Raw genomic sequence first — 27183 nt, forward strand, 5'->3', positions numbered from 1 at the left:
ATATTAATCGTAGACTTTAATGGGACAGTCGGAGATGATGTTTATAAGAAATGAAATGAGGGAGATCTTAGCTTAACTTGGGTTGCCTATGATTACCCATGTTCGTCTAAAGCAAACTGGGATTACTTAGCTGGATGTAGAGATCATTTGTGATCCAGGACCTCCCTCAGATGACGCTTAAAGATGGCTCTATCACTGGTCAAGTGCAATACTGTCTCTCTATTGATAGCTTCCTTCCAAGAGTCATTTGGTCGTCCACAAGCTTTTTTATCATCTACAAAGTTGGATTCAAAGACCTTACTTCATAGAGCTTCAGCAGGTCTTCTAAAATCTCATCTAATCCAGCTCATGAAACCCTGTACACTTTGACCCGTCTCATAATATCAGCCTCTTTATAGACTTGATACAATCCCAACAGAGCGTACTAGTTCTTAACTACTCTGCTCTTAATAGCATGCTCTTTGCTTGCTAGGGAATTCTGCATTGCTCCTCATCTAAATCACAATTTCCCACCTCCACATTAAAAATGTAAGACATCACTTACAAACAGCCCCCCTCCAAGAATTTATTATTTCGTGAATTGAGTGCATTTACAGAAGTACAAAAAAAAAAAGTTTAAAAAGTCGTAAAAAACTTTTAAATTGTGTACATAAATTTACTCTAGCTGAACAAATGAAGAACAAATTGAGTCAGAGAACATAAACTAATGCCTAGAAAATTTATAAACCCACGCATTTATTGCAATTTGAAAAGCTTTTTAACAAAGCTAACAAAAAAGTCTATTTTTGGATTCAATTTATTTTGTTTGAACAGATACAAAGTTGTGTCTATATTTGACACTTAGAGACAGTGGTGGATTCAATGGGGAAGGGGTGGGGATGGATATCCCATGGTGGCATCCCTGCTTAGACGTTTATCCATTAACAGATTTATTTTAGGTAGCTGCCTGAAAGGAGATTTTAGCATTTCTAGTCCCAACTCAAAAAGAACAGCAGTCTTGCATTTTTGTACTGAATGTCAAGGTCAAGATATCCACTCGGAATGCTCGATACAGTTCGGAGAAATTTTTAATGAAAAAATTTGCGCAACAAAAATCCAATTAGTGAATTCTTTCAGCATATTCATGCAAACATTGATTTTTAAATAATCAAATTTGATGGCTAAAAATAATGTTCTAAGAATACTTTGTTGCAATCTCATGGCAAGCTCATTAAAATATTGAAGATCTGCTGAATGTTTCATGAATCTATCCAAAAATTTGTGAATGGTTTTTGACACTTTAAAAAGTTGTATGATTCTATGATATAAAGTAGGAGTAGAGTATTAAGAAGAATGGAAAGAAACAATTCATGCACGAGATAGCTCGTTGGTGTAAGCTGTCGAAAAATTGTGAGTAGCTAGGGACCATTCACTTATTGCGTTACAGCGTAATGAACTTTTTTCAAATTTGAACTACAAAATTCTCGGAACTTCTATTGTTTTAATGGAACTTACTCCATTGAACGTAATAAGTGAACGACCCCATATTTACATTATGTGTAGGAAGAGTTGAGTTGGAGTCGATTTAAAGCTTTTGCAATATTTATTAGATTTTCTTTATTCAAAAAAGTTTCATTCTTTTCGTGAACAATGGATCCGAAATTTTTATTTGATTTTCCCATACATTTTCCCATATGACTTTAATGCTTTTAGTAGCTTTAATTTTGGTATTTTAGTATATGCCCCAAACTTGATCCTTTTTAGTGGGCAAAAACCATTGGAATTAGTTGATGACAAGTTGATGTCAAGTTGATGATTAGTTTAAACGTATTTTAGTTAGCCTAGATAGGCTCCTAACATGATCACCCCGAGTGGACAGAAAACCGTTAGAATTAGTCATTATATAGGCGTTGACTTGCCTTCAGTTAGTTATAATGGGTCCCTTACTGATCTATATATGAACTATGATACTAAATTTCGTCCAGAATCGTATGAACAAGTTCATATTCCATCAAATCAAAGCATTATCCTGCTCTCAAATAGTAGAAGCACATCCTATCTCTACCCTGCATTTAATATTTAACTAGAATCACGAAAGCATTACAACAAACAACAAGTCAGATCCGAACGTTAACATTATAATGTATAAATCTAAAGGACATTACATTCTATCCTTAAAAGTCATAAATTGATGTGAAAACACACCAAGTGATAAACGAAGTGACATAAAGTTTGTTTACTAGCATGACTTTCATGTTGCCATAGCCTTTTTTCCCAACCCCAAATCTCACTATAAAAAAGGGGCAGTTAAGTGAATAATGTTTTAAAAAACAAGCTTTACAATATTATATACATAAAATATAATCTTTTATCAGTTAATTATAGTTCCTTCACATTTGATTCGTTCCTTTACACACTATATACTTTTTACTCCGTGTTGCTAACTTCCATGAAAATGAGCATAATATGTTTGGGACAAGGAAAGCACAAGCGACCCTTTCACATTCATTCAATTCACATTCTCATTTTGTTTTGTTTGCCTTACTGCTGTTTATAGATCTTTTAATCGCTCCCAACAATAATAGTAATAATAATAGGCAAACATTAAAGGCACTGACCGTTATATGATGATGAAAGTTAAGGGTTGATTGCTTTTTATGTGTAAAATAATATGAAATAAACTGAGCGAAAAGCAGAGTTAGATGCCCGGGTAACATGTTGATTTAGCTCTTGAAATGTCAGTTTCTATGGTTGGAGTTGAAGATATGTCTGCATTTGTTGCATGCTGAGGTTTCTACTGTGAATTAAAGTTTTGTAGTTGAATTGGTATGTTGAGGCTTACCACTGAGCTAAGCAAGAGTTTAGCTGGATTTCTTTGATTTTTTGAAAGCCATAAATAAGGAGGTCATGGACGTATGCAATTTTGGGTAGCAGAATCGTTGGATACTTGATATTAGGCACCCTAAACCAAGTGCAGTATTGAAATATTTAAAAGGAGGACCAAGTTTATGACCAAAGATCTTATAGCTGCGATTTTAGTTAGCATCACACACCATTAGTGCTACCATAGCATCTAGTCTACCTTTAAACTTAATCCCTTGTTGTGGAGCAAATGAAGGTTACATTACTGACGTTTAAATCCCTGAATTGAATCAAATTTAGTAGTTTAGTCAGACATTGGGACCATTTTTTGTAATTACCCTAAAATAGCATACTTACCCGACTTAATGCCTGAATTATTTCAATTGCTAAACTGTCCGGTTCAAAGATAAAGATAAAAACAAATTAAATGGATGACACAAAAGCAGCATAATGCTACAAAATTTAGTTCCAGTTAGATTCTAAAATCTCTTCGGCATTAGCCAGTCGAGCATATCCTCAGAGTGCCACATTTCGTTGAGAAAATTGTTTTCAGATTTATGGTAAATATTTTTTTTTGGAAAATCCTCGGATAAAATTTTCAGCAATGTAAAAACCTTTTCATTCTTCTGTTGCTGCTCCCCAAATTGAATTTTACACATTTTTCTTGTTCTCATTTAGCTTTCAAAGCTATTTTTGGTGTGGCAATAAAATATGTCACTGCTGTAAATTTTCCATATAAAATTTGTCTCAATTTATTAAGTTGTGAATAAAAAAAACAGCAATTCTAAACACATAACTCTCCTATTCCTTCTCATTTCGTTAATTGGGTATATTTGCTATAAAAACAATAGTATCAGAAATAAGAAAAAAAGGTGAAGGGTCATTAAAAGCGTAAGTATGGAACATGAGAGCAAACAATTTAGTGTCAAAAAGCATAATTAAATTCATAATTTGCGTCACAGCTTGCTGTTTGTTATGTATATCATATTTTTTTTATTGTGCAATCTCTCATTTATACAATTGCGATTTGGTAACTCATTTTGGGTGGGTGGCTGACTTTGCGTATTTTTGGTGGTAATTAGAAGCTGACTTGCTAATGTAGGTGTTTTAATTAGTTGCATTGGGGATCTAAACGTGAGTTGGTTTTGGAATTATATTGATGATGATATCTGTAGCTTCATATTTGTATTGACAATTTATTGTATGGTCGTCAAAATTGAAGCTTGACAAAGAGCTAAGTCTGTGCAATACAGTCAGTTGTAAGCCTTAACATTCATAGTTTATTGTATTAAGCGGTATCAGGGTAGCATGAGTAGGAATACACTTGACATTTGGTCAGTTTCGGAGCTAGACTTCGGCTTTCCCAATTTTTGCCGATTCAAGTAGACAGTTTAATAAACATCAAGTTTATAGCTAGAAGGTCGACTAATTTCAATCTGTTCCATCTGGATTGATGATAAATATTTGTTAAAAACTCTAAAAGAAGCCGCATGCTCCAAGTGAACATTGAATGCAGAATAGCTCCATGCTTCTTCTCTATTTCCAACATTTTGCAAACATTCCTGCAATTAAATTTGCAACATTCTTATCAAAAAAATGTATAATAAACAGCACTCAAGTTGATTTGCGACTCGAGTCTTCTCATCTCTACGAAAAATTCCCTACTCAGCAGGTTTTGACATTGAAATGAAATGCGCATTAGCTTACAGCCTCCGGTAGTTCTTAAATATTTCTTTCTTTTAATTTCTCTCGAACTTTTTTTTTCCTCATATTTATATATTTTTCCTCTTCTTTTTGTAAGAAATGTGACAAGGGCGTATAGCTACAGCAGAAAGAAAAAGAATATAAAGTATGATGAAACTTTCCTAATTGACAAAATTAAATTTAATGTCTTGTTGAAAAACGAAACACAGAGAGTGAGAAAAAGTTGTCACAATTTTTTTTTTGTGCTGATGCTGAGTAGAAAAAAATTAAAACGAAGAAAAATGCTGAAGATGACATGAAGATGGAAGATGAGATGCCTCTCATAGTGAAATGGAATTTTAATTCCTTTCATAAATTCCTGTTATGTCCAATTCTTGTTGATGTTATTTCAACCCAGAAGGGAACATTTAGTTCCAAAAAAGGTTTAATTTTCTGTTAACAAGCATAGAATTGCGCTTCAGCATTATTGAGACAAAAGTTAAAGACTTTGAAGGATGTATTATGATGTAAGGAAGCGAAAAGTTTTTAAGTATCTTTCATAAGTAGTTAAAATGTTGTAATTCTTTAGAAATTTTTATAATTAGTAATATGCATGCAACATCTTCTTAATGAACTTACTTCATACTCTGAATATACTAAATACTGAATTTTAAGTAACTATCTTTCATAATAAGATTAAGTTTTCAAACTCACTATCTAGTTTCGTGACGAATAATGAATTATTTTGAATCATATCAATGATATACAGTCATTATTCAGTGCATGATGCTAGCACACATACAGGTGGTTCTGAATTTTAAGTGAATTCTAGAAATTACTTCCTTAATTTTAATAATTCTACTCTTTTAACCTGAGTAGCACAAATGAAGAAGGGTCTGAAATGGGGTTTTATGAGCTCCATCAAATGACAGTCATGCTTAATTACTTACTTCACTACCCGTACAGTGATCCATGATATTTTATAAATGACGCCTAAAACTGGCTCTATCGGTGACTACCGCTTGCCAAATTCCAAATGCAATACTGTCTCGATGGGAAGCATCCTTTCATGAATTCTTTGGATGTCTTCTTGGTCTTTTGGCATCTACAAGTCAAACTTAAAGAGCTTACTCAAAACAGCTTCTAGATGACAGTCATATGGACGTCAAATTTAGGAAGCTTCCAGTTAGTGTTAATAAAAGAGGCTTAGTAGAGCATTCAAAACACCCAGGAGAACCCATCCTCATTTGTCTCACTCTGACAAGTGCCTTGATTTACGTCACTTTAATATTTTTGTCGAGAGCTTTGAACTTTTTTTTTGTTAAAACAAATACGCATAAGGTCATGAATTAATAATAGCTTTAAGCTTTAGGTATGCAATTTTAAAAGAAGTATATTCAGATATCCAGAAATAAATTAATGCGTAAGCAGCAAGTACAGCATGTATAGCAATCCTACGCTGGCCTACACAACTTTGTAAAGGCTCCATCATCCTTCATTTCTGAACTTCTTTAAACAAACAATGTCAAGATGATGAAAAATTCAAGAATTTCATCGAATGACGGACAGAAAAATTCAGCATATATACGCAAATCTTCCAAAGAATTCTTTAAATGAATCTTAATTCTCCCCGCTGGCACTTTTTACTTTTCGAAACAATTTTTGGCATTTCCTAATTGGGTCGATGAAACTAGAAAAAGTTAAGCTACAAATTATTCTCTTGTTGCATCAATTTGTTATTCCAATTGAGGGAAAAAAATATGTAGGAAGAAGAAAAGAACTTGAAAATTAATTTACATCATGATAAACTTTTCAACACAATTGCTTTCATATTGTTCACTTTCCTTCTTCATTTTTTTTTGTGGGTTGGTGTAGGGAATACAAAAAAATTAGAGAAGATTCTCGAGTATTTCAAACAATTAAGTTCCAATTGGATGAGTTTTCTGTGAATTTTTGAAGTTTTTGTTGAGAATTTTTGTAAGGATTTTTAAAGAGACGTCCATAATTGGTGTAATAGAATTTTGGGATCACTTTTTTAAGATTATCTTGCTTGATAAATGTTAAGGTTCCATATTGCCTCATCAGACAATGAGCATACTCACCCTGACTCATCCAAATGGGTGTAGTCATGAATATACTTAATCAGCATAATTGAACAGGCTCAATTTTGTGAACATACTCATTAGCAAGCTCCTTATCTGTTTAGGCTGAGCATAAGTAGAATTTATAACTAAATCACTGATTGCAGGCTCTATTTTAGAATATACGTTGCCTTTAAAGATCTACTATCATTACAGATAACTAGATTAATGCATAGATTGTCTATTTGTGCAATATTCAGTAAAATACGTCCAATTTCCGACATCAACTGACAAATTGAGACTCTTAAGATCATTTGACCTTCATTCAATCGTATTTACTAAACTAGAATCCCTAATAACAGTTTCTAAGCGAACAGCAAAAAAAAAGAATGTGAGAACTGTCTAATTGAATTTAGAAAAGGAGGCAAAAACTAGTGAATGAATGAAACAAGATGGAAACATCTGATACTTTATGTTCGTTATGTAATAAACTTCAAAAAAAAAAGTTGATTAAAAGTTTTCTTACATCTTTTGTTTCGTGTTTCCTGGAAATCCTACAGCCAACATCGTGTATGATATGTATACATACCATTATTCACTTATTTACTTCCTTTACAAAGCATATCATGGCACATATGAAGTCATATTAATAATTATTTAAACTCGTTTTATTTATGTAATAAAAAAAGTTTTTTTTTCGCTTTATATTGTTGTTATGCTTCATACATACACTGTATATGAGCATAAAGCGACAAAAATTTTGCGACATTTTACATTCAAAACACAAAAAATGTAATCATCAAAAATCGCTGCTTGTCACAAAAAAGCTGTTTATGGCAAAACCTTTTATCAGAGTCAACAGAATGTTATTTTCTCTGATGTTTGAAAATTGGGGACATCCATGAGTTACGTCACTTAAAATTACAATTTTTTGATGTACTTTTATACAATATTTTATATCCAAAAATGTCATTCAGGATCTCCCTCACACCCTCAAGTATGTGACGTCATTTATGAAGCACCCCACCAATAAGCCTTCATCCTTTCATGAAGTTGTGTGCGTTTTACATCATGAAAATGTCTGGCATGCATGACAGCAGTAAATTTACTTTGTTTGATTATATTCGTAAATAATTCAAATGATGATATTAAAATTTTACAACATATTTCACAAACTTGTGTTCCTATGACATTAAAATACAGTAAGTACACGCGTAGATTACTGATAATATTTAACATGTGTATGTGTGAAAACCTCCCAAAATGATTATAAATTTATTATTGTCATGTTTCCACTATTTATTGACATGACTTTCCGGGAACTATTAATATAATGAAAGAAGCCCAAAAATAGTTCAAAAGAGCATTAAAATGTGTTGTTGCTAGTCATGCAGAGCTTCCTATTGACGAAATATTTGCTTATGAATTATGCAGGTATTAATAAATTTGTGGGAAAATCGATTTCCAGTTTTAAAGTCAAATAATGATTTGAATTTAATGAGGGAAGGTTTGGAGTTGCTTTGGCACTTTTGAGTGAGTTGCAGTGCCAGGTAGGGATGTACTTTGATGCAGTTACTGATTTCTCAGTTCAAATTCCCAAACATCACCAAAATAATCTCCAAAAATCAATTGACAATTAATTCATATTCCTCATACACAAAACTTATGTCAGCCTTTTTTTTTGGTACACTAACTAATGACTATTTCATTGCAAAACATTTCAAATCCCTTCCAACTCAAAATACAAGAAAAAAGAAGCTTTTTGTCTCTGCTCATATTTTTTTCTCTCACAATTAATGCCAGCAGCTTCATCCCATTACGGTTTGTTTAATCTACAACATAAAAAAGAAGAAACACAAAAATCTGGTGAAAATCAGTTTTCAGCATTGCCTCAAATGTCTACGACCTACATTAAGCATCTCATCCATTCATGTTTTTTCTTCCGACACAAATTCTCTGATTATGAGTGTAAAATCTTTGGATTTGTGTATAACCCGAGAAATGCCTTTTTTTATTTTTATTTTCTTCTTTATTCCTCCACCCCCTGCCCTACTCTCCTCATACTACCCTTCAGCATCTTTATGAAATGAACATCTCTATGTACTCACATAAACATTAGACTAACTGACTTGACTAGATATGTATATAAGATGTTTATATATTGAATATCATAATATATTTATACATTCATGTTAGAATGTTTAAGCCTTCTTTTTACAGCATTAAGAATACAGCATAACATTTAGTTAAGTCAGAAATGATGATAGGAAGTTGTTCTCTGTACATATCTATCCCCCAAAATGTTCTTCCAATGGTTTTATAAACATCATTTATTCAAATTGTCTTTACATTCCATAATCGCATATTTACATTCATATATGGATGTTTGTATTAAACTAAGTACATAAATATTGTAATTTGGAATTTAAAAAACAAAGTATTGAGGATGTTGAAAATTTAAATTCCCAAAATTAAGATTTTTGTGCAGTTTTGTTGGTTGCCAGATGAAAAATCTGGTATTTATGTTGTGGGAAATGTGCTATTTCCATAGAATTTGAAGTTATTCCTTAACAGACAATGAGCATAACCACCTAATTGAGAGTCTTTATGATTATACTCAATCAATATGTTGAGTCTGCTCGGAATTATTACCTAAAGTTCATTCATCTAAAAGTAAACTGTCATTTGATATTCAAATTGTATATAAAACTACAATCAGTTGTTTTTCCCCTGTCATAGTTGTTTACCCTTTCATATACATAAACATTTAGTTTGTTTTTAAACTCCAAAGAATAAACATCATCGTAAGTTATTAATTAAAACTGTTTGAAAGGTCCTTAATTGAACTTATTCAACATTTTCAATAAATATTGTAAGCAGCTTTAATATTCTGAAAACTTTAATATTCAGCTTTGAAAACTTTCTTAATGAATAGATTTCTGAGAAGGTTTTTGAGGTCGTTCATGTCTGTAGGAAAGTGAGGTTGAAGTTGTAAGTTCATTTAAAGGAAGAAGATTCATCAAAACTTAGAGACTTTGAACTTCTCATATTACTTTGAATAAAATGAACTAAAATTAAGAAATTGCAAACATTTGAAATCAAAAATCAACAGCAAAATTTGAAAAACTATCTTGCAAAAAAAACTTCTCGTTTATTTCGCTTATTAAGGTTTCTGACTTGCTTTTTGTTGCTCACATAAAATCACAAGAATTTATAAATTTTTGATGATGCCGCATAGGGAGAAGCAAAATTTTCCTCAGACTTTTTTATTTTCGCAAGAATTTGATGATTCTGCTCATGATAACACTGCAAAATCATACCTTTTTCCCTCTTGAACAGCTCCACAAAAAGAAATATTAAAGATTATTAAATTCGAATATTTGAAATATTCAGCCTTAAAGAATTCACAGAAATAAGACGACATTTGCTAATTTTTCGTAAGCTTTTACCCCTTTTTCAAACATCAGCATTATACCATTAATGATATTAAATATCAAAAAGAGGCAAAAGAGCTTTTTTCAGAAAGAGATTATGATGTAAACGATGACAAAAATTCCTATTGTACCATATCGTGATAGTTTCTCATTAAATAAAATTAATACCGATTGTATATAGCATAGAAAATGGGTTTCCTAATTGCCTTCAATTTACATGAATTTCTACTTGATTTCTGTCATAATTTAGATTTTAAAATGATATAATAAATTGCGGTCACAGTCACGCCCATTTTGCTCATTTAATGAACGCTGTGTCTCCATATTAATTCGCTAATTTAACAACATAAAAAAAGAATTTATTTCCGTATAAGGGCCTGAAAATCAAGACAAAATTGATTACACACAACACCAGAAAACTATGGATATCCATGGCTTTAATCCATTAAAAATTGTGACTTCCTGCAACGTACCATAAGTGATTAAGGTGTTGTTGTTAATGAGTTTAGTGTCATTTGAGTTCACAGCTGCGAATAAAGTGTGTAGACAATGGGTAAATTGATTTTTTTTGTGTGCAGGCAGGACATTGACTTTTGATGTGAATATTTGAGCTACTGATTTAGATGAAGTGATTACAGTCGTGAAATGTTTGGGTTATTGGAGATAGAAATCGCGGATTTTATTAAGGTGTAATTTAATTTTAATTTTAGGATTGAAGTGGCTTAGTATTACTTACCTTATGGAAGAAATCTCAATATCTCCTCTAAATTGTTACAATCCATACTTGCCTGGATCTCTACGCAGGTTAAAGGACCTTTAAATGAGCCATTGAGTGAATCTGCTGCTATTACTCTCCACTTGCTTCATGATTGATCCAAAATGGTCCACTTGAGAGCAGTAAAACGCTCTTAAAAAGCTCAGACAGCAAATATGAATGGAATTCTTAATTAAAAGCAACATTATGGCCAAATCATATGCTTCTCGTACTTTAAGTTCTGTTTCTAATATCTCATCCTCATGCATACAAATCCACAATTATTATAAAGTTCATTCATCACAATTCTAATTTTAAATGTCGCCACCTCGCAGGCAAATGATGTCATATTCCATACAATATTGTCAACTGCAAAAAGGTAATACAAAACTCACATCCACGACATGATTGTGTGTAAGCAAAGCACTTGAAAGTAAAACAAACAAGAGTGAAAATGAGTTCACATGGAACTTAAAATAAAAAAATCACAAAAAATGATGAAGTGAAAAAATTTTCATTAAAATATCTTTTTTTTTTCAATCCTCTCGTGTGCTTTTACTTCCAGTTGGTAAATATTTTTCATTTATGTTTGTGTATTCACATGTACAATGAGTTGGAGAATTAAAACCGAGATGAGCTTGGGATGGATGAAAAAAAAAGTAACAAGAATTTCAATTTCCCTTCAGTAAGCGAACTCATTTACATAAAGCCTTAATCTAGTGCGAAAAACTGTGAAGTCATTTTAATGATTACAATATTTATGTGTTTGTTTTTGGATGTGTGTTTATGTTTATGCTGTGAAAGTGAGAGACAAAAATCTAAATATTTTGTGGGGTGTTTTCATAAGTGACGTTCAGTGGTTTTGTAAGAGCTTTTGAAGTATGAAGTCAAATCATAAGTGCTGCTTGCATTTTCGGAAGGGTTAGTGTCTTTTACGTATTTGGAATGAAGCTGCATCTCTGGTTGCCAAGCTTTAATACGAAGCTATCTTCCAAAGATGTTCATACTTACTTATTTCGCTGGCCGTACAAATCAAGTGTGATCCATGGCCTCCTTCTGTCGGTTCCTGAAGCTGGCTCTATCGCTGGCTACCGCTTGCCAATTAAAAGATGTTCATATAGTCCAAAATCAGCTCTCTGCTGAAGAATATGACACAAACATTGATACATCATTCAATTTAGATCCCAAAGTGACTTGATAACTCAGTTATTAAGGTATGAGTCTGGAAATTGATGTAAGAGTCTGAAATCCTAAGTTAAAATCCTATCATCAGTCCTGTGATTTGTGTATGACTATACTCATCACTAGCACACTTTGTTAGCATACTCGACATTGTATGGTCAGTGTTCGCTCTTTGTGTATCACGACTAGTTCCAAAGATGCATATGTGTAGCAGTTAAGGGTAGAAATTCATCATCTAGAGTCTGTAGAAGCAGTGCAGATCATTGTTGAATTCCTCCTTCCCCTTAAACTTCACACATCATTATCAAACACACCCCCATGTGTACAAGTTTCTGCTTGAATGTACAACTCTGTAGATTTATTCGTATATGCTAAAATACGAGTATTTATATTTTAATGGAATATAAACCGTAGATGAATGAGGATTCAGACAAATTTATCTAACATGAGATGAGGGGAGCAGCACAAAAAAAAAAGAAAAACTTTTCATAAGCTCTAAATTGGAGAGGAAAAAGTTTTTTTTGTGGAGCAGCTTCATTCATTATAAGACGAAATATAGCTGCTTCTGCTGACTATCTATATCTATTCATTCATTTTATCTCTTTATTTGAGTTTTTGTTTGTTTATTGCTGAGTCGAGTATAATAAATGAAGGAAATGGAAGTGAAAATAGATTTGTTTTGCTTTTCATAGACACACTTACACACAAAAACAGTGAGTGTGGCAGGGACGGAGACAATGAAGGGATCGAATGAAATTTTCATGCTTTTTTGCATCATTTTACGTAATTAGATTCTGTTAGTCAATGACTCAATTATTTTTTATTGATTTTTTTCTCTGCTTCTGTTCTGTTCCTTTCTCCAAATGGCTTTTTTCACACTCACATATACTCGAGCACGCCCCACATCAGGCCAATAATTTGCTGTACATTCTCATTTTAATGCTAAAAACTTTGCCTATGTCTTTCAATTAACAAGCAAAATTTATCGCGCGGCGTTACAACAACAAATTTGGAATGTTTTGATGTATAAATAATTTTAACCGTTGTATGCCTTTAGGGCCTGTACATTACACAATAACAGCAAAAAATAAAATTGTTTCCCTTTCTTCCTCACTTTTGTGGGAATATTGATTACAAGTTGGAAAATAATAATATTTATGTTAATGAAGGGTTGGGTGAGAAAGAAAATGAAGAAGTGAAGGTAAATATTTTTTTCACTTCTTATTCCTTTCTAGCTATCTCGTACGACCTCCATTATATCTTTTTATTCAATCTTATTGCCTAATTCTTTTCTTGTTTTCTTTTTCTATTTTCATCATATTTTTTGATACATCTTCTTTCTTATCCATTTTATGGCTTATAAGTTATAAGATGAAGTGTATTTTCTATGGTTTATCCATTCTGATACTGATTTGCATGTTTTTATTAATACAGACGTCAGTGATAAAGCATTATTATATTTTGATCAAATTTAAAGCTTTGCTTTAATGACTTCAGAATGATTTTGATTAAAGCGTTGCTTTCCTTTTGGTTAATAATGAAGTAAAGCTTTAGTGAGAATAATTGTAATAAAACTTGAAGCAATGCTTCATTTTGAAAGTAAAACTTTATTTCAAAGCAATATTAAAGTGTCGACTAATTTTTTAAAAGCGTTGCTTTAATTACTACTTACCTCTTACTTCCTTGTATTTAGGTCAATAGTCGTGAATGTACAACTGTCTGAAACGAGCTCTATTCATCGAAACTTTAAGTGATCTCGAGCCTTGCAAATCCTAAAATTTTAAAAGTAAAGCAACGCTTCATAATGAGTAATTAACACAGCACCATAATAATCATAAACAAGTAATTAATTTAAAATTCTCAAACCGCAGTTCCAAACCCTTCAGTAATTTTTCTCATTCTATTCATGATGGAAAGAATGAGCTTAAAAGCTCTTCATTGAATAGAACTGAATGAAAGCCTTAAAAGACTTTTTCCTTCTTTATTTTCTATGTGAAAATCTGATAAGTCTATATGAGAATAAAATGATGAGTGTAAAGGCGATAAAAGAAATAAAAGGAATATATATATGCACGAGTGTAGAGGTTAAAATAACATTAATGCCTATAAACTCTTAAAGAGATACAACTCCTTTATGCCTCAACTAGGGTTTTCAATATATTTATCAAATACCAGCACAGCTTTTACCGTGATTGAAATCCCTAGCTGTAATATGTCAAGCCAAAGTTAATCACTTTTTATCAGCACGAAAACATATCCATTTTCTGATGAAAATATGAAAATTCTTTTAGATTACATTAGTAGAAATATTTAATTGAGATTAAGTGTGATAAAAGTTTATTTTGTATCTCATGGAATTAATGCTTTCACTTGCTGTCATAGCTACTTAATGTTTACAACAGGCTTGTCTTCTTGTTTTAACATGGGATTTGGGATTCATTAAATGATTATCTTAACATACATATTAATAAAGGACCAATGATTATCGGAAGTTTGTGAAGTTTTGGGACTTTTTGGGTGATGGCTGGAGATATAGCTGCTGAAAAACCAATATTTGTATTGAACATGACATGTATATCGGAATTTAATGTCTTCAGGTTGAAGTGTCCAATTTTGAGTCATACTGGTATAGGGTCACTATTTTATGACTTGCTACCCGTTACTCCCTCTCATGTGACTTACAGAAACTGAACTGCTCCATAAGAAGTCAAATTGATGCAATTGCATGACATTTTAAGCTTCAAAAATTTTTATTATACGTAAAAAAGTTAATTGATTTATTACATGTCTAGACTCAATCATTTTCAAGCTGCTACTCAAATTACATCCAATTAAAGTACCCACTGTCATTATGAATTGATTCAAGACAGCATGCTCATTCATGGTGGGTTAAAAGCTTCACACTTTACTGAAATAAAGTTTCAGACATAATTTTTACGCATTATGGTTTGTCATGGACACAAAATTGAGTGTTAAAAATTAAATTCTCGAAAACTATACGACAGCATGAAAAGTTTTTAATAATTTATTAAAATTCACCCTTAATCGACCTTGCCAACACCCGTTTTAATATTTTCTTTTTTCCTTTAAAGTCACGGTTGGAAAGTTTTCTTTTCAAAGTCTTTAAGTGAGAGTTGGGGATGGAAATGAATAATTTGCTCAAGCATCTCAAAAAAAAGGAAAAATTCTTGGAAATATATTTCATTCAATTAGTCTAATTATCATCTGGCTTAGGATTGAATTTGGGAAAGGCATAAATTTAGAGCTTGTAAAGAAAAAGTTTTAATAAGAAATCCCAGGATGTCTCATTAGAGGATGGACTATTATTTATATAAAATTGGGATGATTTGGAGATGACAGGATTGAAATTTGGGAAGAGTAGCTTTTGTGTGACTCCACTTAACTCGAGAGTCACAAATGAATTACTGAGAAGGCTTTCTTTCAGTATTAATAGACCCAGCTTTCTGTTTAGAACCTTAGTACTTCTACAACATATGCTGAGTGGGATCGAATCCACTACCTAGCATTTTCAGTCATAAACTCCAACCACTGAGCTACCGGAGGCTGTTAGGGAGCATGGCATAAAGCACATTTATGCCTGCTTTTTCTATCCAATGCTCATTACACAGCTCTTATCCATATACAGAATTCAATGATGGATATCGACAAAATCACAAACTAACTCCAGAACCTCAACATTTCTCACAAAACTCAAAATAAATAGCAATTACTCAATCCAGCCTACACGTGAAATTTTACAGCTTCTACTCACGAAATCGCACTTAAATCACCGCCATTTCAATTGTCAGATTTACGGCAATCAATAAAAAAAGAACTCGAATTCATTCAAATGTTTCCCCATCTTAATTAAGATTGAATGGAAATTTTACATGCATTGTTACTTAAAATTTAAAATCCACCCACACCTGTAAACAGGCCCAACATCTTCTACTATTTTTGAAATCAGATTTACAGAAAAAAGTACGAAATAGGATGAAGAAATTACATGATTTTCATGAATAAAATTCCTTTTTAATCAATCATCATTAATGTAAGCAGAATGGAAATAAAAATTCTTCGTTCCTTCTCTTTTTCATTCATTTTTAGCGGCTTTTTTGGATGTTAGGAAGCATGGGAGCTATTTTGTCTGAATTATTCATACGTTTTAGGTCAAATGGGGTTGATAGAGATGTTCTAAGTTGAATTATTTACTTACTGGAACCATGCTCCGACTTGGAGCCTAGGTTATTGCAAAAAGCCTTCCATCTGACTCTGTTACTGGCCACATCACAAAGCTTGTACAGATTCTCTGCCTAAGTTGAATTAAATGTGATTTAATGTCCATTGAGCTAAGGAAGTAAATAATAATGATCAATAGAGACAATAGTGTACTTTAAATCAGTGCAATCTGAATACCGACAGTCCATAGCGACATGACGAGTCAATTTGAAGCTAATGAACATAACCTTCAACATTACTGTTCCTCAATCCACAGCTGAAGATGAAATCAACTAGATACCCCAAAAATTGCGCCTTAAATCCACATTAAAGCAATAAAATTCCAATAAACTTTTCGTATTCTTCAACTTTATTGCCTTGCCTCGAGTCTCGCTCATTTTCCCTGCCAGCTTCAATCCAATTCAAGTATTCTCCGTGATTTCTCTCCTTTTTCTTATTTCTACAACATTGTGTTGTTATGTTGAATTGAGTAAAATTTAAGGAAATTTATGCTAATTGTGAACAAATCATTGAAAGAAGAAAGAAAGACGAGGAAAATGAAGCATAAAGAAGGGAGGGAGAAAATGAAGCTTTTTAACATTTCTTTCTCTGTCGTCTTTCTTTTCTTAACTACCCTCAATATATATTTAAGTATTTAGTCATTCACCGCATAGTTTCATAAGTCCTTTTTCTTTCCATTCTGTCTTCTGCCTAACTGCTGCTTACTTACTCACAGATTTGCTAACTGACTTTTTTATAAATGAGAAGGAACAACTTTCCCTCTTCAGCTTTCGAGAATGGATGGATTGGAAGGGCACAAATTACAATAATTCGAAAAGTCTCTCTGTATTGATTTTTTCAATATCATGGGTGGTTAAGCACGGCCAAGATTATGGCAAGAACGAAGAAAATTGAATGATAATCAGAGTTGGTGTCAATCAGGTCTTGAATACAAATGCAGAGACAGCTCCATTTAATTGAAGAAGGATAGGCTGCTAATTAAAAGCCAAAAGTCCTTGGATTCAAACTGTTAACCACTTAAGATTTTGAGTAGCAAATTGACATTCAAGGATATAATTTTCTATTTCTTCCATTTCTGGGTGCGAAATACAATCAATCAATCAATCAATGTCTTATTCAGTAGCTAATATAACAAGAATGTTAACTGAAATATTGAATGAATGAAAATGTATGTCAAAAATACGATTAAATATAGCACATGGCCTACATCCAATGCAATTTCACAGCTGAATTTATTTTTAACTCAAAAGGGTTTGTTTGGGTTGTAAAGTCAAATATAGATGGTGATGTTGGAACGTTTGAAGTTGTTATGACATAATCATATGTATATGAATGATTGAGATACTTATGTGGGCTTATATTGAATGAGATGGTTTTTAATTATGAAGCTAACGCCCGCATAATTTAAAATTTTCGTCTATAGGGACAACGAGTTCTCAGTAATAATTAAAGGAAGTTTAATTTTGAGTTTGGGATTGAAATAAAATGAGGATGTATTAAGCGCTTTAATGTAATCGTCAGATCATAAAGGATTTAATTTAAAACATTCACATGTAGTCATGGGGTGCATTGAAGGCATCACGACAGTTCTATATTGGGAAAAGTATTGAATTTTCTTGCAGTAGGCTAGTCGAATATTTTTCAAATTTTCTCTAAACAATAGAAAAAATTGAACAAGGACAGAACTGCTCATTGTAGAATCAAGAGAATGGTTAGTCCATCAAGTGCTGCTGATGTGGCTCTACAACACATTAATATAATGTTTTAAAGTGGAAAACATCCAGATCTAGGTGAATTATTTAGGATATTTGTCATCAAAGTCTTCTTCAGCTTATTAATGACTAGCTACATATCTTATGAAGCGGTTGTGAGTCTTGTCATCCCTAGCATGATTGTGGGGAAGTAGGATGATGTGCTTAGGGTAGACTCTTTCTCTATCTTTTATCTCGGAACAATACTCGGCCATTAACGGTTTATGTAGCGTTATTAAGGGATACTACGAGAAGACATTAGGTCAGCTTCGGAGTCAAACCGCAGTCCATCTAAATCAATAGATTAGTCACAAAAAACTGCGAGAAACTACAATAAATGCGAGAAAATTGCAATTTATATTAATAGAAACTGAGTCTTAAACATTAATTAAATTCAAAATCAGCCACAAACCACCGACAAAGTCATTTCTCTAACTCAGTCTGATAACATCAAAACGGAATATTTTAAAAGAATTTCTAATGTAAATATTCTATCCTAAGAAAGCACGAGAGACGAAAAAAAATATTTACCATACGAGTTTGTGTTTTTAAATTAAAAAGAAACGGAACTAATTTGTTCGTACCTTCCTCTCATTTCCATTCTAACAATTTTTTTTCTTTTCTATCCACATTTCTTTACAGAGACGGCCTATCACATTCTGCAAAACGCTTATCAGAGGGAAATCGTTTGGATCTCTTAAGGAACATCACAGACTTATTAGGACGAACGTTTCCATCGCAATTTGTATTTCCAGTACTGGGACATGAGGATGTTCAAAATAGCGACTATAAAGATTATAAAAATTTTCTCGTGAATTTAAGCAACATTTGGAAGACTTGGTTGCCACCCGAAGCAGTGCAAACATTTAAAATAGGTAAGTTTCTTTTTTGTGGGCTTTAAAGGCTAAATAATTGAAAATTTGAAGTACGCAATGGCTGTACAGCGATTTTCTATCTATATCATTAATTTAAGCAGACGCCTTAGGCTAATTTCAATAGACATTACGAAAAGATAATGAGGATATATTTGCATACATAATTTATATTTACGCAACATCTTCTTCCCCGCCTTCCTTGTTCTATCTGCATGCCGTACGAATAGCAAAAAAATGAAATCTGTATTTGGAATGTACACATAAAATATATATTATTTCTCTTTATTATATCCACACAAAAAAAAATTATATATATTCACTTCCGCGAATGTTGTACGCGAGAGAGAGCTTATAGACGCAGAAAATTTACAAAAAATTATCGCTGATAAAAATTCTTTACATTTCATTCTCGTTTTTTATTATTTGTTTGAAATTCATGTAGGCTTCAATACAGGCTACAAGCTACAAGCTGCTTATGAAAAATAACACTGAAAGAAAAAAAAACGATTTAATTTTTGAGGGTAATTAATGCAACATTATGTACATATTATAGTGTTAATTACATATTATTTACATTGATTCGATTTTATTGAAGTGACAGATTAAATTTTTGTTAATTTTATTAAAGTGCTTTTGACTTGTTGTTATTTAATGTGATTTAATATTATCAATTTTCATGATTTAATAATTTAGTCATGTATGTCATATAGTTGTATAGTATCAACTAAGGACGTATCTCAAGAGAGGGGGAGGGGCAAGGGTTGGAGGTCAATTCCAAGTCAATTCCCTTTCTTTTTAGACAAATTATTCAATTTGGAAGGGGTTTTCCGTGACCAAACCTCAAAACCCTTTCTTAAAACCCCATACGCCCTCATATAATCCTTATACCTTCTATAGCTCCTGCAAAACAATTGCTTTTCAAATTATTTAAGCAATGGCTATTCCTACTTTGTGAACTTGGCAACACTACTCTAACAAAAACCTTCCTTCCGGCAAGTAGTCCTCATTGTGTGATCCAATTTTTTCATGTAACATGAAAAAATAATATGTGAACGGCCCCGTTGTTGTTAGAGAGTTTTAAGGTTGGGACAAACCTGCAAGTTATCACAAATAAAATGTCCAAAATTCAAATCTGCAGATTTTTGGCCAACTAAAATAAAAGCTTAAACATACAACAACAGCAAATTTGATTTTTCCTTCAATTTCTCCAAGTGTACATCCAACTTTAACAAGAAATCTTATTAAGCTTAATCTCTTGAATAAAGTATGGAATACTCAATAAAAAATATTGAATGACATATCTTTCACATCTTTAGCAGAAAATACGAAGAATTATTTAATAATGTCTATAGAATCTATTTATAAATTTGTCACATAAATTATGAAACTATCGATTCCATTCTCGTTGAATTATTACGACTCAAAAAGGTGTAGCCTTCGAAGAATTTTTAATTAAATTTATAAGGCAAAATTATTGGATGAAGAATGAAATGGATGAAGATCATGACTTTTTATGGATATTGCTTTAATTTATGATTGTGTTGTTAGGTATGAAGCAATCTGTGTGGCTCAAATGTTAATAATGTTCAATTAATTAACTTCTTTTATGGACCTAGAAAATTTTAGAACCTAGAAATGGAAAATTCAAGAATTTGGTCCAAAATGGGTTTGATGAACCTTCTTTTGGATACGCCATCCATATGTATGAAACTTAAAGTCAGAGAAGTTGACTCAAATTTTGTATTGACTTAAGTCGGCGTTTCCATACAAAATCTGAATCGACTGTGAACTTTACTTAAAATTCAAGCTTCAAATCCCCTTTTTGCTGGAAATACACATCTTTGTTAATTCCCTTGCACAACAAGGATGTTACATTTTAACCATAAGCATAACATAATAACAAATAAAACTTTCTCTAGCAATTATTATCATCATTAACAGTGCCATAATCCGTAATATTATCAGGAAGAAATCAGCAACATCCATAACTCTACTTGCTTTATTTATCCAGTCAGTATAAAGTTACATAAACATAGCCAAAACCTATTATGAACTGAGAAGAAAAAAATAATCATTATATTATCTGTAATTGATATTTACAGTATAAACCTTTTGCTATTAATATACCGGATATTGATTTCCTAATGCCCTATTGAGTACCCATAAATATTCCTGAAATTCACTTCCTTTCGACTCTTTACTTTAAAAAAAAAAAAAAAAAAAGTTATTGAAAGGATAGAGCAGGAAGACAAGAAATGGTTGAGTATGGAGTGGATGAAGAAGAAAATGGAAAATAGTACGATAAAGATAAGGAATTCATTGAAGGGTCATGAACGTCTTTTTTCTCCTTTTTCCTTTTTCCTTTTGTTTGCTATTTTCCAATTTAATAAGATCATTGAAGCATAATATAATGATGATTATAATTTTATTTCATCGGAACATGAACTCATTAATGCGTGAAATAATGATTGCAGTATCTGTGAGGAAATTTCCTTTATGTCTGATAATTTTTGTTTGGCCTTCTTCCTTTTTGGTCTGGGATCATTTCGAGGCTGTTTCACTTTTGGATCTCGTACCAGTATATTGTTGAGATAAAATATTAATGAGGCTAGGGAAGGTTGATTGGGGATCTTTTAATGCTATTTTATAGAGATTATTTTTGAGGAAATGGGAATGGGGCAGGAATCGGGTTGTTGTGAAAAAATAGAAAAATAGGAAAGGAATTATTGAAAGGTATATTGGGATACTTACATGATTGACTTCTAATCTTCCTGGCGTTTGATGAAAAATTATAGGATGATTGTGGGCCAACCCTAAGGATCGAGGTAATATACCCGTATAGCTCTAATCAGATTTCGAATTTTGTAGTCGAGTCGACTTCGAGTTGTGGCTTTAATCGGTTGATCAGTCAAAAATCTGGTCACAGGCTTTCTTACTCTTACTTGATGTCAAATTCGGCTTAAATCTTGACTCTGTCATGGTGCCGGATTTAAACGATAATCAATTAATGGCACACCGGCCTATATTTAAACCGAATTTAAAATCAAGTCCTAGTCTCACAGACTTCTTGTCGGATATTGAATTGATTCAGAACAGCTCATTAGAAATTCGAATTTCGTTAATTTTATCAAAACTTAGAATCAACTTCAAGTCAATCGAAGTACTTTAATCTGGTTAAAACTTAAGACATCACTTTTGACAGCCGATCAGACTAATACTCCGTTAAAAGCAATTACAACTAAGAAATTGAAGATTTTTCAAATCAATTAAAAATTTATACATAGCAAGATCGAGATTTGAAAGCAATCGAGATTTAATTGCAATTCAATAAAGTTTCTTTATTTTATTTTTTTTGCAATACACCGATTCAAAGTTAAATTGGAAAACTTTAGTAATTAAGTGAGATTTAGACAGAATAGGTTAATTTTTTATGAAAATTTATTTAATCCTTTAATTATTTCTTTTTAAACTACACTACCTTTTCTTATCAATCCAATTAAGAGTTTGGAGTTATGAAGAAGAGTATAATGTCTATTTATTATTGGATACCTACGCAGTTAGATTCTGGAAATTGATGGTACATAATACTTTGTAGTCTGATTTGGACTGTGAGATGAGGAAACTAAAGTTGTACTGCGAAGCTGATAAAATTTCAAGTTTCCCGACTGTAACGTTAAACGATAGAATAAAAACCTATCCAAAGCACCTGGTCTGAAGAATGGCAACCCCACAGTCAGGTTAGGGATTAGGTTTACAGGTACCTCACTTCACTAGCCAATATAAGCTCAATCATAACAACTTAATTAAATCTTAGAATTAAAAGAAATGAAACAATGTATGTAGTAAGTCTAAATAGTTCAATATCCTTGAAAGAAGCTTACAACATTAAATGTAATTTTATACTCAGCCGTATCTCAATGATTTTATTGCAATCTATGCGCTTTTAAAGAACTCATAGAAATGATTATGATTATGGTTATTATATCAAATTATAGTGAAGAATCCTTATTGATATAACTGACTGATAGAATTGAAAACGGAGCAGCAGATAGAACGGAACAGCAGGAAGGAGAATTGAAAATTGATTTAATTATACTGAAACTATGTGATGGGAAAAGGAAGGGAGACAATAATGATAATAATAACAAGTTCCTTCAATTTGATCTAAATGTCTCATTTTCTATAATATGTATTTGCAGGCGGATACTACACAATTGAGCAGACAAAAAGTCGTCTAAGGATCATTGTATTAAATACGAATTTCATGAGGCACGATTTCAAATATTCTCAATCACATTCATCGGCAATTAGGCAGCGACCCGATGGTTCAATTGTGCTGCCAAGCGGTAGTGGAGGACAACAGCAGTACAACATGGGATATCATCGGAAGCATTATCATCATGATAATGAGGAGCATAATAATAACAATAATTATAATAGATATAATAAAGATAGATACTATTCACACTCAAATAGTGATGTGAATTATCAAAATGGCGCCGACAGTGGCGGTGTCGTGAGTGCGTTATCTGTGTCACATGAATCAGAGAAGCAGTGGGAATGGCTCGAGGAGGTTCTCGCAAAATCGACTAGAAATAAGGAAACTGTAAGTAAACACATATAAACCATCTTTAAATTTACATTACTGACCGTCATCATATCGACTACGCATAAACAGATTTATATTAAATTCCATGATACTTTACTCTTTTATACTGAAAAGATTTCCAAACTTTTTTTTTTTTTTCGTTTCCTTTCCTTCCTCAATTCTACATTTTTTTAACATTTTTTTCCGCTAGACCCTTTTGGGAGTGAAATTTTTACGCAAACAGTGACCTTTTGAATACAAATTTCATTCCCATTTTTAGACTCTGATTGCAATCGCTCCTACATACCACTTAGCTTGAATGATAGATGGTTGAAAATTCAAGTTTGTATATTAAAGCTGTGATGGGTAAACATTTTTCGTGTAGATTCTGTTGGATTTGGAATTTTGAGTAGGAAATCAGTTTTAAGATATTAAATTATTCAAGATTATTTTCAGGACATGATCTTGATATGAACAAAATGCTGGTGAATTAAGGAATATATCCATACCTTTGAAATGTCCTTTTGCCTATTCTATGTATCTATAATCTACTTCCAAAAATAAATGTAGGATAAAAATTGAAATTTTATTTTCAATTGACTTTAATGTCGATAATAATAATTCATAGAATAATCCCAAGCTTTCAACCTGTCAGTATGTTTAAAAAAATAATGAAAATTTATTAAAGGCTTAATATGGGTTTAATAAGGGTTGATCAAATGAATAATAATGAATATTTAATTGAATTTCCATTCAATTTTCATTTAATGAGACCATGCATGAATATAATTGATTCTGCTTGTCAAAGGACATGATAATAATTGCCTTTAAATGCTCTTTGGATTTTTGGTAACAGTGATGAAGTCGAAAAAAGAGTTGTCGTTCAAGTGCAAAGTCTATTTGGAGATAATTTTGAGTTTTTTGTGCATGGGAAAATAGTTGAAGGCTTCTCACTTGATTCTATGCTAATCATAAGGCTGAAGCTAGGCTGTATAGTCAAAGACGTTTAAATTTGTCAGGCATCAAACTCATGATCACTGTATTGTCATATAATAAAGCTCATAGTCGACGCTAAGGTCAAATTCCGCCTCTGGCATAAAGTAATTAAGTCACGAAACACGAAACTGTTTCATCGAGCCATCTGGCAATTTCAGCACATGATTTCAACTCTGAATAATAATTATTGTCATTTACTTTATCATTAATTAATGATTATACTTGCCCATTCGCTGCTCATATATCTGGTTAAAATAATAAATGACAAACTTCAATGACAGTGACGTAAGTCCATAAATTCTCTCAATAAGTATCACTTTAACAGCATTACTAAATTCACTAGAATCAGTCAACACTCCATAAGTGTTAAAATAAGTGAGAACTTTGACAAAAATATTAGAAACTCAACATTTTTTCTGAACCTTAAAGGCACATTCATTCAATAAACAAGTCAAAGCTTCTCATGATATCAAAGAGCATTTCCCATTGCTTTGTTGGCTAAAAAAATCTTTATATTCCATTCATATGAAATAAATAAGGAAACGAGAAAAAGGCAACAGCACCAGAGAAAGCAAAATCGATTTCTTTATTCTTCCATTTTTTTGTTCAGACTCTCATTGTGGCATGTACGTAATTTAACTGCTGATATTAGAAAGCATTAGCACATTTTCATCCCTTTGATTGCCTTCGTTCCTTCGAGCAAACTCATACTCGATTGAATGTAATAATAATGACAATAATATCGAACAGTTCGTATGAATGAACATTTAATGCAAAAAGAGAAAGAAGGCAGCAAAACGAAAAAAATCAGAGTCAAATCATTATCAATTTCACGCTATTTCACTAACATCATTTTCCAATATCTCATCCATTCTCAATTTCCACTAACAAGACTAAAATGGAAATAAAAGCACTTTTTGGTTCCCTCTTCTCTTTTCTTCAATTTAGCAATTCGCATATCGCGAACTTTGTGCATGTACTATGTTGAATACACACGTATCTTGACATGTCGGTGAATATTTAGAGACGAATTGGAAGATAATGGATATACAGGCGTAGATATTTTTGATGGGTTATGTACAGTAGGAAATTCATAATATTTTCTGGTTTTTTGCATAATAAATCAGGATTTCAGCTTACTTTTCTGGCAATAGTGGTCATTATTGACTGTTTTGACTATTTAGCAAGCCACTCATCCTGACTGAAGCAATGGAACCCTTAAAACGATAGAAAATAGTCTTTGAAGCTGTTGCGTTCAGAATAATTGCTTGTCCTGCAAATTACATACCAAAACGAGTCACAAATGAGTCTAGCAGCTGTTAGACGATGCCATTACCTCCATCCCTCCATAGTTCCCATAGTTAACTGAATTACTTACTATTTTTTTGTCAACCGACTTGATTTCCCCATCACATGTACATAAAGTCAAGAAGCAGAAGAAGAACAAAAAAAGAAATTTCGTGTGCCTTAAGTACATGATAAAATTTCATCGTCGTATTCAATTGGATGATGATGGCGGTAGTGGGTCTCTTTTGAGAGAAATGAAGGAAAAAGACTTGATTTTCAAAAAGAAAAGCTTTTATCATCACTATGAGGATGAAAAAATAGTAAAAAAAGAAGCTTTAAGGTGCATTTTATTCAAGCTATTGAAAAAGTTGAAGACTAAGTTTAAAGCTGTACACGTGCTTTTTTTAAAGAAACTTTTAATTGCTATTTAAGAAGAAAACTTTTAATTGAATAAAAAATGAACAAAAGATTGAGTCTCAAAAGGAAAATTAAGTCTGAAGTGAGAACGGAATTTTATCTTTTATTATGTCTGTTAATTTTGGATTAAAAAGTCCTTTGTCCATGAAAAGGTTTACAGTTTGCCACTTGAAGGCACTGTCTACAGTTACCAATTTAATGGGTTGGAATTTATAATTGTTTGATCAATAGATAATGAAGCTATGGATTTAATGAGTGGGAAATTTGTTTATCTAGACTTGGCAAAAGTCTGATTTCTATATCCACAACTGGAAGTTGACCTTTCTACAGTTGACCTTTAAATGACCTTCGCATTGGATGTTTGTTTGTGCAATGAGGGTCGTTAGCGTTGCATTATCTGCATAATCCAGTACTCAAGGATGACTCTACTTTAGTTGTGTCGACTTCAAGATATGCTCTATGAAAAGACTATGAGTTCTCGATATCCTAGGACCATATATCATTGTAGGTCCCCATTCAAAACCTGTTTACAGTCTCAGCTGGTTCTCGACCATCATATTAACCAAGCAAGCTAATCAGGATGTGAACTATAAGCCCTGATAGTATCAGGGAAGGTCTCCAAGTACCTATTCCTTCATAGCAATCAAGTACAGCACCAAAGCTTTCAAAATATCAAATCAAAACAAGCCATCAATCCAAAGCAACTCCAAAAGCTCACTCATTCTCAAATCATGCAAACTAAAAAGCTCAAAGTGAGTGAAAAGAAATCACTGAGGGGTACATTTCCAATGTTAACAAGGAAGGAATAAAAGAAAAAAAATGTGACATTGAAATCAAATCAAGAAAGGATGGGGAAGAAAAGAGAAATCGAAGAGGAAAGCAGTGAAAGTGCGAGGGAGGAATTTCAAAAAAATCGAAAATCAATATAGGCATTTTTGCTTATGGTAAAATGTGTGGAATTTTACATCCCTAATCGCGGTTATTTAACATCGATAGCAATGTCGGAATGATGTTAAGTTAAATTTGATTTCTTTTTTCTTTTTTGGGATATTGTC

The 27183-nt window shown here is 32.3% G+C and overlaps 1 protein-coding gene across 1 annotated transcript in view; it reads left to right on the forward strand.

Annotated features, from left to right (window-relative positions):
• Positions 1 to 27183, forward strand: part of LOC139094533 (acid sphingomyelinase-like phosphodiesterase 3b) — a 63980-nt gene that overhangs the window by 26064 nt on the left and 10733 nt on the right. The window contains exons 5-6 of the mRNA XM_070645601.1: positions 18608 to 18840; positions 23040 to 23446. Coding sequence (XP_070501702.1) covers positions 18608 to 18840; positions 23040 to 23446 — 640 coding nt within the window. The remainder of the gene's footprint in view (positions 1 to 18607; positions 18841 to 23039; positions 23447 to 27183) is intronic.

This window comes from Chironomus tepperi, unplaced genomic scaffold (assembly GCF_022539635.2).
Source record: "Chironomus tepperi strain 1889 unplaced genomic scaffold, CSIRO-AGI_Ctep_v1 contig_354, whole genome shotgun sequence".
Lineage (NCBI taxonomy): Eukaryota > Metazoa > Arthropoda > Insecta > Diptera > Chironomidae > Chironomus > Chironomus tepperi.